This window comes from Bombus vosnesenskii, unplaced genomic scaffold, assembly GCF_011952255.1.
Source record: "Bombus vosnesenskii isolate JDL3184/JDL3185 unplaced genomic scaffold, Bvos_JDL3184-5_v1.1 scf7180000013383, whole genome shotgun sequence".
Taxonomy (NCBI): Eukaryota; Metazoa; Arthropoda; class Insecta; order Hymenoptera; family Apidae; genus Bombus; species Bombus vosnesenskii.
The window spans coordinates 510,622-525,481 of record NW_022883012.1 but is presented as its reverse complement, the minus strand read 5'-3'; the positions used below and the strand labels follow the sequence as shown (position 1 = coordinate 525,481).

Here is a 14,860-nt window from a genome sequence, read left to right as displayed (position 1 = left end):
CTTGAATTTATAGCGACAAGTAACGCGAGATCGAACGATGGTTGAACTATTATAGCTCCAGCCTCTAGGTAGAGCTCCGTACTTCTGTCAATAATTTGGCTCTTTTATATATCATTTTGCATATGCTACGATGAAATAAAAATGTTGGACTATTTACTGAAGCATCAAGTTTCCACAAAATTAAATTCCTAGCAGGTTCTTGGCTTGTACAGGTTGTTCTCCACAGCGGTGTATCTTATTATCTTGATCTTACCATATCTGTTTTATGTCAAGAATATGTCATAATCATAGGAGTGTGATAGATGGAAAATTAATAAATCCGGTGATAGATCGACGTGGCTCGTCGAAATCCAGCGCACGGATGACGCGATTATAGGTGATTCTAGCGTATCGCAAGTTCTGGGCTCTTGAACAGCCCCTGTCGCGATTGTTCGACCGACTCGATATTCTCGATACGATGCTCTATGGATCGTTCGTGTCGTACGGTTCTGATTAATGAGAGGACGCGAGTGTGTTCGCGCTTCGGTTGAATGTCAAAGGGAACGCGAACCCGATGCGGAGGATGTTTGATCTCTTCGATTGTCCAATGATTACACTTCTATCGAAACCCTCTGTCATCTATTTCGATGATTTTATGTAATGTATAATGGTGTCACGCGTCAAACAAATATATTAAAAATTATGGGAATAACGCGCGATGAAGAGATTGTCGACGACAGATGATAAGCAGACCGCGGCTGTTCATGCCATTTATTGAAAATTTAAAGGGGCAAAATAAATATAAGAATATGAAATATTCGAAGCACAGTGCCGATTGTAATATTTAGTCAGCCAACTGAATTTTTATCTCGTTCCTCCGTGTGCAAATAAATGTTCTTTATTCAACGACAAATTATTTTATTAGGCTCGAAATTAGACTTTTATTAATTTATTAATTTCCATTATTCTTAATTCGTCCGGCAGTCAACTTTGAAAGAGCAATTGATTTTTAATTCGTGTACGTATTTGTTTCGTTTACTCGCCTTGATCCTCGCAGATTATTATCAGCCGATATAGGTTTCCGATTGATTAACTAGCTCGTCACGTTTCAAACGTACACACACAATGTCCAATGAACGTAATATGCACGAACATAAATAACGATCATAAAGCGTATGTTAATATCAACTCGTTACCGGGCTGTCTTTAACGAAGTTTGTTACGGTAATAACAAAATACAATAATAAATTTTCGTGAAATTTAAGAACTTGTATATACGCGATTAATATTAGGAAATATAATAGACAAGATATATTTCGATTCTCATATCGTCGGATGAACGTTTAATATCGTTGTACGGCTCTTGATCGTTGAACGACAGACACTAACGATAAACGCAAGGCCAATTACCGAAATTAACGAAAGATGGCTGGTACGCCTGAATAAAGGTTGGTCCTTGATTTTTTAGTTTTACAATTCGACCGATGGGATATTTGGAAAAACGATGTCGCGATGAAAAATTCGTAGCCACGTACCTGTATGAGAGTCGGACGCCGATAGGTAAACGAGGCAGCAAGTCGTTAGGAGCCGAAGGAGCCACATGACACTACACATGATTGCCCGATGCGTGGCTCCTCCCTTCCTTATCTGTTCCCGCTGCTGCGGTTCGCGTACCGCTGCCTCGACATTCCTGTCATCTGAAACACACGACCGGATATCACGATAGTTTCAACTGCATCCATGCACCAACGGGGCTTCGACTTAGCTCCAAGCCGCGTTCGAAGCCTTTCTGTTCGCACAGATCGATTAACTTTGCGAGCAGATTCGCTGAAACGTATAATAGGTCGCGTAGTTCGATCATCCTGTCCGTTAAAATCAAGTTCCATGGAAACTCGAGAGATACTCGGTTACTTTTCGTATCGTTACTAGAAGAAGTATTTCTAACGCGATAATAGAAAAATACGTTAATAACTTTCGCAAATGTTTCGCAGCAAAAATCATGTCTAAGATATCTCTTCCTCGCATTAACCACTATACGTATGTACGATCGTTGCACGAGTTGTGCGATGTTCGAAGAAGATCGCTTTGCTGCGTTTCATTTTGGCGGATGTAGTTTTTCATCGGATCGATAATATTTCAGGATTTTCCAAAACGAAATGGCGAGCAGACGACGTTGGAATGGTCGAAACGAGAGAGAAGAGTATAGGAGAGAAGAGTTTCGATGCCATGGCCATAACGTAATTAACTGGTTTTATTTTAGCGCGTGCGGAACGGCCGGTTGGTCCGCTAATATGAAAGTATCGCGGACTCCGCGGGGATTAACTTCTGAAACTTTCCCACGGGCAGCGTGCGCGGATTTTAATTAAAGTATAATTAAGCACCGTTGGACGGGAAATTCGTTGAAAGAAACAAAGAATCGACGTGGCGCCCTCTGTTCCAGCTCGTCGTTTTCCATCGTAATCTCGTAAACCAAAGAGAACACGACGAACTTTCCGGATACCCGGTGATCAGTTGTTTTAAGAACTTTAACGCGTTTAACGCGTAGTTACCTTTGATCTATTCAAACAACGGTACATATGTACAGTCGATGTTCCTGATCAAATTTACTCAGAGTTCGCCTAAATTAATTTACCCGTTACGTATAAACGTGATCCACGTGTATAAATAAGAATCATCTTGAATTTATCCTTCCTACGATTTTAATTTTAAGCACATATCCTTCTATCCTCCAATGAAACGTTTTTTTCTATCGCTACACCGGTGGAAATTCGTTTTGTCGTTGTTCAACCGGCATTACGCTTAACGTACGACCGCGATTCCTCGAATTACGTTTCCATTCGTGGTTCTAGAAAAAATTTGGAGAAAATGTAAAAAATATCTCTTCTCGCGATCGGTAACCGCCGAGTGGCCAATGTTCACGAGGATGAAACAAAAAGTCCACAGACCGCACAACCACTGCTAGCGAAATCAATCCTAAATGGTGAACTTGGTGCTACGTAGCCTTCGGCTGCGAGCAACTGTACGTGTACTTTCGTTTTTCGCGTCGTTTCTCTCATCTGCCGGGCCTTCGATTCTTCGCGACAAGGTTTGCCAAGGTTCCGTCGGTTTGATCGGCACGACATCGGTTCGAAACGAAAGATTCTAGTCACGAACGAGCTTCTTGCCTGACTATGGCTATGTACTACGATATTTGAATAAAAGTTGCGGTTCAGTTAACACGTATTTACAGCGTTGACTCGGAAGGTTCGCGTGCGATTTTATTTGCACGCCGTCGCTGGGAACCTAGGCTTTCAGCGTTGTTCCTTTTACGTCACCTACCGAACACGGATTTCTTTTATCGGCCACGCGATAGACACGCTTTCTACCTGCGAGCATGGAGACATTTAACTTTGACGTTCGATTCGGATATCCTAATCGAATTTTCAGCCGAGTTTTCAGCCAGACTTCGCTCGTACGACGTCGTGAAGAAGATATCGTCGAAAATCGAACGCAATCAACCAGAGTTTGTTAGATTTTATTTGGCAACGGGAAATTGTGTCAAAGTAACTATATTGTCCTTTAATGTGCCAGTGTGAGATTCATCCACATGTATTCACTCGCGTTCGTAGGCATTACATATACTTTGTAAAAAAAGCATTATACAATACAATTTCTTCTCTTTTGCGTTCTTCGACCATTACTTTAACGAATTCTGGAAGTCGTTACGAAACCTTTCGAATTCTGAAATTCAGGTTTGAAAATTGCGAGAACCAATGCTTGTGATTCCTGTTTGTCATCGAAATACAGTTTCTTTCTCTTGTAACCGTTGTCTTGCACGAATAGAAAATCGATTGTCACACTTTATATAGAATCAGCAAGTGTCCTAATACTTACGAACAGATGAATAATATGTATCAACGTGTTAGCGAAGCTAGATAAATTTCAGCTGTGCTACCTCACCCTACAGAGCCGGTAGTCCGAAGCTTTCGGGCCGCCCCAAGTAGTCGGGTTATTACCCGCTATTGCTCCATATTTCCAGGCTTAGTCGGAAAAAGTCGGATGAAAATTCGGTCGAGCTCCCGCGATATCTAACATTTAATACAGCGTTACATTTTTTATATGCAATATAAAATATATAAGCTAAAGTTTTACCCTAACTCGGAATTTGAAAATGTATGCTATACAATGTTGTAGCGCCAAGTAGATACATAGAAGAAAATTCTTTCCGCAGGTTTGGACGTGGAGCAGTAATAAAAGTACGTAAACATATAAATATATCCTCTAATCCTTTAGTTTTAGGTTAATATTTACAAAACATAGTTGTTTGTTCAAACGTTTGATCGCGTCGCGTTTCCAAATTTCTACGATCCTACGATTTCTACGTAATACGATGATTAAGTAATTTAAGCGTTTGCTGCTTACCTATACGATTGTGAGAATTTTCCTTTAATCGCGTGGAAGCTAAAATTCCGTTAGAAATTTACATAATTTTATAACTTGTACGAACGATGAATCAACATAATTGTATTTAAATGTCTTTTTCGACGTTAATAAAAATTTAGTGTTCGGACTAACCATAAGCGCGAAACTGTTCTATTATCGACTGTTATTTCGAATATTTCATAGATTGAAAGGTTCGACTCTTGGTCGGAGATGCGTTCGATTTAAAACGTTCTCGTGACAACATATTACCGCGAGGCTCCATTAATTCCCGGGGAAGATATTTTCGTTTCGCGTGGAGACGATGCGAGGTCCGAAACCAACGTACCGTCGAAATTTATTTGTCCGTAGAATTAATCCGTTTTTCTTTCTCACTACTCTCCCTACTACTCGACGACTTCTAGCCCCCGATTCCTGCCAACAACGCTCACACACACTCGAACCATGCTTCGTATATTATTCTACACACAGGCGCGTGCTTATCTAGCCACCTATATCGTTAATTTTGTCCTCTTTCCAGCAGCTACTTCCGTCCTATCAAGTTCGGCAGTTTTTCATGGTTTCGTAGGACTTTCCTCGAGGGAGAAGCGCGCGTTCGGAATTCTAATTCGACGTTTCTAATACCACAGGCTGCAAACCATCTTGAAATCGGTTGGAAGATGAACAGGAACCGTGTATCGACTCTTTGATAAATTAACCTCGAAGGTCTGTGAAAGTCGGGGGAACGTTGCCGTTTAAACGCGAGGGCTGGATAACGACATAAGCGATGCGTTGCCATAAGCATGAATCGCTGATATCACGGGGATAAAGGTACACGAGTTCTCGTTTAAGACGCTGCAATCGTCGACTATACGCGGCTATAAGGGAAACAAATTCTCCGCGAAACAAAACGGATCAACAGCCTCGCAGGTGTTTCTCCTCGTGCGTTTCAGGCTGAGAATTAATACGATAGAATAGCGCGAACGTAGTAATTAAATTCGAGATTTCAGATGTAAACCCAGAAATCAAACTGATCAATTGCAATTTTTATCGATCTTTTAATTTCATTTCACGATCGATATCCGGTCGTCGAGGGACGAACGATTTACTTTCTCAAGTTCGATTCATCGCAATTCGAAGGTGAATTTGAATTGTATCGATAAATGTTTTATTTGGTTATCTCTAGAATTTATTACCTAGATCAGATCTTCTACCCTTCTTCGTAACTTTCCTTTTTTCCCATTCTCCTTACGAACTTTTCCACTGCAACCAGTTGGCTTTTCAAATCTCCATTGGTTTTCAACTATCTAAAAATCAGCCCGTCATATTCACCTTTCAGGAACGTTATAACCTGTCGAATCTTCGATCGAAACTAATAGGGATCGCGCGCGAAACGAGAATATTCACCGCACACGAGTAAAAGTCTGCCTTTATTAAAGTCTCGTTTAGCGATGGAACAGCGGCAAAAGGGCCAGCTAGAATCGTTGCGAGAAATCAAAATTACTTGAACGGCGGCCAGTTAACGAGAACCGTATCGATATTGTAAATTTCGTTTCGACACGGACTTCGAAATCAACTTTGTTCGATTTCCTTGCCTTCCATTTCCTCCCTGGCTGGCGTTTCATTTTCGAAAGCACGATTTCCACGTTCATCGTTTTCGCGTTTCGATCGCTAATGTCCGATCCAATTTGTCCGCTTTAACATCGTTTAACTTCTATACACGTGCGTGAACCGCTAATTATTTAGCCGGATTTCATCGTTCAATTAACTATGAGTTCTCTTCAGACGGAAAATTCGCATCGATCTCGTCTCGTTCGATGATCGCGTATCCCACTTTTGTTCGACAAATTTTTTAATATTCCAGTTTGTTTCATTTCGGTCAGTTTTACTTTCCATCGTACCGTTCGTCCCCGTTTTCTTCTCTTTTCTTTTTCCCATTGAATGTTCAACGTACTATTTCGAGATGTTTTTATCGTTTTTATTAACTCGCTGGTTTTTTTATTCGTTTTTTATCGGCCAGGTTAAGTATTTACGTTATCGTGGAACTTTTTCAATTGGTTCGTCTTTGGTACGGCACAAATGTCGCAACGATTAATTGTATAACGTATTTAACTAAGTTCTGTTTTTGTTTGAAAGTTGTATGCTCATTATTCACGACTGTCTTTTAGCGGAGAACGTATAGAAAGTCAGAGTTGAAAAGCACCGTTTTCACCAGCAGCAGAGTATTCGAACGAATGCGTTAATTGTTCGTTTCTCTTTGCTTTTGCTGTCGAATAATGCCACGAAACGTTGTCTACGTTTCGCTGAAAATTCTACATAAATAGAATTAATCCCCGATACGTATGAAATTTGACGCGAGTGATTCGCGTTTAGCTCGACTATACGGATTCGACTAAAAAGTTATAGCAGAGCAAGCGAAAAACTTTTCTCTTTGTTCTCTTTGCCTTGAGTAAATTTTAACCAAAGCAAACCCAATTCCCAATATACCAATTTAATTCACTTACGACTGATTTCTACCGATTCCAAACTTCGTACAAACAAAATAATTTGATCTCCGTTTACCATTACGTTCCAGCTTGTCCATTATCGTTAACAAACCATTCCCTTAATCATTCTGTTTTCTTTCTTTTTACCATGTTGTCCCATATTTTACTAACGATTAACAGCCATACAGAGCATGTCCAGTTAATTCAACAGTTTGGCGCACCGACCGAAACTGCATGCATCGACGTGTTATCAACTTTGTGAAATAATTACACAACTATCTGGAAGGCAGAGTATAAACTCGGTAAGCAAGTTTAAACGAACCTGACAGATTGACACGTACCCTTAAAATAAATATCCAGCGAATATTCACCGCGTCTAGCTTACCATATGTTGCTTTACGCGATAAAGAAACCTTGTCTGACACGCATGCAGATAAATAGAACGCCGAAGAAAAATGCATTTTCGTAAATAAAAAAGAAAGGTTGCAGTATAAAAGAAGTTGTTACACGACAATTTGAAACGATGTATTAGAAAATTGAAATTTACCAGTTAATTTCGAATTATCGATCTTTTCAACGCGTCGATATTAGAAACTTTTCGGAAAAGAAGGAACGAAGGAATTTTTCTCTTTTTCTTCGGAATTTGTATTGTCATTTATTAAGCGGCCCTTTTAGCAAGCTCTCTTATTTAATCTCTCGAACGAAGTAGTTTCTGAAGGCACGAATATTAGTTCGTCGGTGATCTAACTTTGATATTCAAAAGATTACGGTCGAGAGAAGTTAAGTTACCGAAGATGGTACGAAATATAGCACGAGCTCGTTAGTTAATAACGTACTTTACTTTATGGTAAAACTTTGCACTTACAAACGAAATTAACCTACGTGAAACCACTTTTAATCAACGGATGTTTCCTTATTTGTTAATCTTCCTCGTTATTTAGGTCTCTGATCGATCGATTATTCTGTTCGACGATTTCGTTTGCTTTTAATCGTCTACGTACTCGCGCGTAAGGCACGTATCGTGCAGGCGAGTCTGTCAAAATTTAGAGAAATTGCCAAGAATTTCTCAACTTCGTTGCATAGATAAAATTAACGTTCAATTCTCAAGAGACGGATGACGTACTTCCATAAATCCATTTATCGCGAGTATTAGTCTGTCCCAAAAGTTTCTTTCGGTTTACGAGGAAACGATAAATTAAAATTATTTTTCTCTATTTTCTCGATTTATGGACTAAATCGGTGTACCGTTTATATCGTAATTTCGTTTCGCACGTGACCCGTTTACGGGTCAAAGTGGCTAACTTTACTTTCTGAAATTGTCGAATCGTTCTATTTCCACCTTGCTCGACGCTTATCTTATATAATTTCATCGATTTTCTCTATTTTTTGTTTCGTGGAGTTAACCGATTGGACAAACGAGCGACGCGCGTGATAATCTTTCGAATATAACGGTGTAGGTACATAGCGTTACCAAGCAGGATTACTTCATCTACGAAACCCGATCGTTCCAAGTAGTCATAATCCTATAGCCACGTACGATCATTCGGCAACTATCTACTTAACTACGACGACGAGACGAATAAAAGCGGAAGAACGAAATTTTGGCTTGAAATTGATGCTGCAATTTCGTCGTAACCTTAATTAAACGTTGGCCGATTCCTCGTACAGTAACCGGGTCTTCGACGGGATCGGTTAAATCGCCAACGTCAGTGCGGTTAAGCACCAGGAAAATGGCGAAGGGAAGAAAGTTGGCCAAGAAGTAAGTACCTGCCAGTGAAAAAGGAGGAAAGAACGTTGGAAGATTGCAGGAACCGTGGAGAGGCGAAGAAAAATGAAGGAAGCAAAGAAGGAGGAAGAACGAAGGCAAAACAGAAGCTCATAGAGCAAGAGAAGGAACGCTCACGGCTCGAAAAGATAAAGCTGCGTGGAACTTTTTAACCCTAACTGGGCGAGGCAGAGGACTTACGGCAGGGGATGAACTTGGATAAGTTTAATACCGATGCTACAGGGTTACTTCTATCGCGGTGGAAACGGTGGGCACTGGTTTACGATGTGATTCGCCCGCAGTAGCGAATTGTTCTTAACGAGTCTTGCATAACGATGGTCAAGTTCGTCCTATTCGCGTGTTGATGCACTTATTGTTCCGCTTCCTATTGTTTCTTTTCCGTTTGGTTCGATGGAAGACAACGGTTTAAGGAGGGAGGGTGTGATCGCAGAATCGTTGCAACAATTGCTTTGTATATACGCACGCGATATCCCATTTTCCTACTTGAAGAAAAGAATAATATTCGGGGGATATTTTATGTCAGAGACGAATTGGCTTTTCATCGACAACGCTACGAATAGAGTCACGTATCTATCCACTTTCGGTGAATTACGAGACATACAACGTAAATTGCCGACCGTACAAGATACATCGAACGATGTAAGCGATAAAAAGAAATACAAGAATTTTAATGATCTTATAAATACAGATCAATTTGTTCTCATGTACTACATATATAATACGATGAAATTACCAAGACGAACAGAATGATTAATGTTTCTAAAAAGTGTGATATAAGCTAGCTAGCTTATACTAGATAGATCATTTATCTATAGCAGGAGATAATTTACGACAGCTTTAAGCGATGCCACGATGAAAAATAAAGTATTTTCGATTCGAAATCGAGTAGATTGCGTTTGAGATAAACTTGTATCCAGCCGTCCACTTCAATAACGATACACGCTTGCTTTCGTCGATTACACGATCTCGAGTGTGTTCAAAAAGAGCCATGATTTATGAATCGCGACGATATCTTCTATCGATTTATAGACAAGTTCCGGCTACTAATTCGGAACGAAATATATAGGATTTTAATTTCGAAAGATCGAAGAGAAACATACGACTTTCCGACTTTATGGAATACGGAATATATAAACATACGTATATGTAGAAAAATCTATCGTCTTTGTCCTAGAACGTGACGAAAATTTTAGTTAACTGGCATCAAACTTTCTGCATATGAAAGACAAGTAGCGAGAGAAAGTCGAACTGGGAAATATAGCTTCTTGCTGCAAACGATGGCCGATACTGGAATTATGGCAAAGAAACTACTCGTAACCGACGCGAGCAAAAATTATCGACTTGTTTCTTAAATTCTACTTTAGTTAAATACAACTTTTTCCTTTTGTCCTTTTTGTGTGTGTGCTTTAGGTAGCAAGTAGTATCCTTCGCGAACGTAAGTACGCGATTTAAAGGTAGATTAGAAGAAGAGGTTGTTCTGCCACGATCTTTCCTTCTCGAGTTGTCTTTCCGCCTACGAAGATTCCTCTGCGAGATTCGAGCGATTCGCCGAATCTCGCACTGAAACGAGTGCCTTTTGGTGAAAAGGATAATGTAAAGGACGTTCGCTCGTAAAAGCGCTTAACCGAAATCAATCGCGTTACGAGTCGTCGCGGAATAATAAAACGCTGTTGCGTAACTTATTAATATCAACGTCAATATTTTACCAGAGTTACGTTACGGAGCTAGTCGTTAGTGATTTGGATACGCGCGAGCAAGAAAATTGAAGCATTGCCCTTTGTCAAGAAAATTTGTAACTTATTATTAATTGTAAAAATCAATTAATCGCTCCACTTCGAAATGAATCGCGCACGTAATCGATAATACGGAACATCATTTTAGCATCTCCAAATATATCCATACTTTGCCAGAACGTTTAATCGGCGATATAGGCTATTCGTTATTTTAACCATCGATCGATTTAATCTGAAAGGTATGCGCGAGAGTGGATGAGAACACGCAACTCAAAGTAACACCATTATGTCAGTGGTAGGTAATACTCGATGAAGAGAGAGTTTTACGCTTTCTAACGGATTTTTGTGTTCGGCTAAAGGCAGTCGAGTCAAAAGAATTGCTCGATGATTAATAGCCTTTCTTAAAACGCCTACTCTATCGTTCTCTATAATTAGGTTGCCCCTGTCTAATCTCTGTGCGATGATTCATATTTCGAGAGTAACGTAATTAACGTCGCTCGATAACTTCTTCCAATATTTTTTACGTCTGCGATCTTGTTGGATTTTCAATCTCATCGTAGTCCTGTCATAATTTTAATAGCATTTAGTTTCATAAACCTATTACTATATAGGTGTATGATAGAAGTTAAATTGCTTTCTCTATTGAATTTTATGATAAATGTTCTACGATATTTGTTTGACAAGTTATAAAGTACCTCGTGATACTAATTGGTAAAAGAAGGCTAACCTGTAAAGAGGCAGTTTTTCTATCGATCAAGATCCGAAATATATTAGCAAGTGCGCGAAGCTGCTTAAATATTTCTGAAATAATTTTGAAAAAAAAAAAGAAAAAATAGAAACGAGCGATATTTCGCGAAATGAGAAGTAAGTTGAGATAATTTTTAACGCATTAACATAAAAATGTCACGTAGTACACCTCTGCTATGTCTAATTTGGGGCTGTTTCAATCAAGTATAAAATGTATAGGTAATACGAAGGTAATTATCCTCGAAATCTGGGGCACAAATTTCCGTAAATGTTAACAAGATTATTAACGATTTACCGAATTATGTGGAAAATTCGATTTTCCAAAGCAGTTGCTGCGAGTAAATTACTCCGATAAATCGAATAAATTATTGCCAAAAATACAACAAAATAATATAATACCCGCGTGTTGAAACAATCGTAACTACGATAACTGTAGTAGATTGTACAGTAATCTCTGTATATCCTAAAATTTAAAGCGATCAAAGCGTTGAATATTTCTTCGACTAACGACGAACTCGAGATACGGAGATTAAAAACCATAGCGATGAAACAGCAATTTTACGCGAATATTAGGAAGGCGTAATTTTGCACTGTACAGGGAAAACGAAATTAGCGATGCTAACATAGAACGTACGAGAGGCCACTAAAGCATCGCTTCGAGCTATTTTCCATCGATTGAACTCCGAATAGACTTTTAATCTCGGCCAATTCCACGGAATCGCCTCAAGTTCACGCAGCAGTAGCAGCAACGCGATTTTAGATTCGTTTCGATTCTGACATACAGAGAGGTCTTACGACGCTCGACGGATACATAAACGTTGCTGATCTCTACTTCTCTGTTAAATTTAGGTTATCGCGTTCCGGATACGAACATCTTGAATTCGAGCCATTCCGTCCATTATACGCGGCTCAATTGCTCCTTCGATTCTCGTAAATCCTCGATTCTAATTCGCCTACCGGTGCTATCTCGACCGTATCGCCGTTTTTCACGTCTTTCTCTTAAATTTGACATTGTTAAGCACCACGTGTCTCTTTATTTCTACTTTTACAGTTCATAGAATATGCAGGAAGCCGTTTTATTCCTTAATCCGAATATCAAATTTAACATATATAGCGGAAGAAATTTCAATGTATTTCATCGAATTTTCATCGTAGAACTTATTCATTATACAAATGAAAGTTTCTATTGCATTTAAGTTCTTTTATCTTACTTAATACTACTCTTGCTAAATATATACGTATATACGAGTTCAACGTATATTTCCATGGATTTCAGTATAGCCTGAAGATATGAAAATGCAATTAATCCTATTACCGTAAACGAGCGTTGCAAAATTATCGAGAATGCGTCTCGATTTAATAAAGAGTCTCGTTGAATGCGAATTCGTAAACCACTTGCTTTTACGATTCAATCACTTTCACTAATACCATGATTTACGCGCGAAACGAGTTTCGAATTAATACAGCTACCGGAATAAACGTGAAAAACGCCTTGTCGACTGCTTCGTTTAATTTCCCTCTTATTTACATTTACTTTTGCTGGTTGTTAATGCAAGCCATTCTGAGAATTAGCCACGAGGTACTGCTCCGATTAAATACGTTCTTCGAAACTTCGGAGCTTTTCGATTTGTAGGATATACGGCCCGCTTACAAATTATGCAAAATCTATTATGAAATCTACGTACATATACGTATATGCGGTCCACATCGTCAGGGAAAATAAGCCAAACGTAACCACATATACATATCCAGGATATAGTGATAATAAATAATTCAGCATACGTAATCAAATAATAATACAAGTCTGAAAGTAATAAGCTAGAGTTGGAGATACAGATAAAATCTGTTAAAGAGCCCCCATAGAAAATCAGATACGTGGCTGTACGTATATGCGCAGTCTTACCTACTTCACTCTCTTTCTCAAAAACATGAAATTCCACTTGGAAAAAAATGCGAGCAATTTATCTATGATGGTCCATGGATGTGGCGGACGTACACGGCACGAGCAGTTTCTCCGGTCGGTCTTTTCGCGACGATATCACCGGATCGCAAAAACGGAACGCGATAAACGTTACGTTTTTTTCTCCTAGACGGAACTGTTGCGGCTCGGGCGAGATTACGACGCGAAACCGATCGGTTGCTCGTTTTGCCGTAGTAGCCTCTGCTACATCGCGGTTGTAGCGCATTAAAACATATTAGGAGACAGCACACTGCCAGCGGGCCAGTCAGAAAAGTTTCTTCAAAATGGAAACGCTAAAGATTCCGCTCGCTATTTATCTCCTTTCCACTCGATGGAAACAAAGTCGCGTTTAATTTCCATCTAGCGAACGATTTACGCCTAGCAAGGCCGGAAATCGAAGAGTACGATTAGCTCGGTGCGTTGTTCGAGTCGCGTAAAGCCACCGTTGAAAGGATAATCGAAATTAATTGGTCGCGATGTGTCCAGCAGACACGCGGCTATAGCGCTTTCTTTACGAGCTTTATCGATCATCGTGGTTGATTTATAAACGGAAAGAATGCAGAGACAGCGGTGATTTTGGTTTGCGCGCGAGTTATTGGACCGTACTCGCGTTTCGTCGGTGTTTGTTGCTTTTGTCCCAATTTCGTTCTATTCAATTTTCTTCTAATCGATGTTCCTGCAAGCGGTTCCGATGCTTCTTGTGCAAGCGTAACGTAGCACGATGGCCATTACGCTGGATGGCGCGTTAAATAATTAAAAGATATGCGCTGCAGCGAACAAAACGTTCGAGTTATTTTCTGCGTCGAAGAACTAAAATGGAAAATTAGAGTACGAACAGCGATTGTTCGTTAAACGATCGCAGTGGTAATTCCAGTAACGCAATTTTGAAACGTTAATCGTACCTAACGTGAATAAATTCTGCCTGTCCTTTTCATAGCGATATACAACTTGGTTAATAAATAAACGATGCGTAATATCGAAGCAAGAAGCAGAGAGATACGTTTCGCAACGTTTAGCATTTCGTTGCATCTTTAATGCCAACGGCAGAATTTCCGGAATTATTCTGACTAGAATTGAATATTCATAGTTATAATTTTATATAAAACAGGATACCTACATATATATAGGCGATAAGAACTGTTAGACGTAAATAGAAGGAAATGCAAATGTAAATAGCAGGAGGAACCGGCTGTTTCGACAGATTGCACATATACAATTTCTGTTTCTTTGTAATTTATTTCTAGCAATTTATAACTTGTCAAGTTTTACAGATTATCAAGCACGATATCGATCGTCTTTTATTTATAGCTCGTTACACGCGGGAAATTTTTCTGTAGCTCATCGTTTCGATATAGCAAAGGACCCCTTAATCTTTTCCTGCGATCCTGCCTCCCTTTTGCGCGAGAAGACATTTCGGAAAGTAATAGCCAGGATAAAATGAATACCGCTATTTCTCTGCCTTTCAGCTACCCCTTCGACGACATTGTTGCCATTTCCATAGGCTTGAATTTCGGCGAACACTGCTCTGAAAAACATAACGTCTTACGGTTTTCTTATCACCCCATAAAGTTTACTCGATCGAAATGCATAAAATTCTACGCGTTTGCTTCGAAAAAGATGTATTCGTTATGCTTTGAAAAATTCGATTTTTATCTTTTGCATATTTTTTTATTTAAACAAATTTATCAAACTATCTCTTCTTCGGATTTCCCTGTAATTTCCTTCGACGTGGATGTTCTTGAAATTACCTTTGTTATGAATGAATAATCAT

General features: G+C 39.4%; 1 protein-coding gene across 9 annotated transcripts in view; it reads right to left on the bottom strand.

The window, feature by feature from the left end:
- LOC117237590 (protein sax-3-like) overlaps positions 1–14,860 on the bottom strand; it is a 238,030-nt gene that overhangs the window by 43,232 nt on the left and 179,938 nt on the right. For 6 of the 9 annotated variants that reach the window (XM_033501708.1, XM_033501705.1, XM_033501710.1 and 3 more), the window contains one exon: positions 1,515–1,676. The exons of the other annotated variants lie outside the window; for them this stretch is intronic. In XM_033501708.1, coding sequence (XP_033357599.1) covers positions 1,515–1,593 — 79 coding nt within the window. In that variant the 5' untranslated portion in view covers positions 1,594–1,676. The remainder of the gene's footprint in view (positions 1–1,514; positions 1,677–14,860) is intronic. 9 annotated transcript variants of the gene reach the window in all.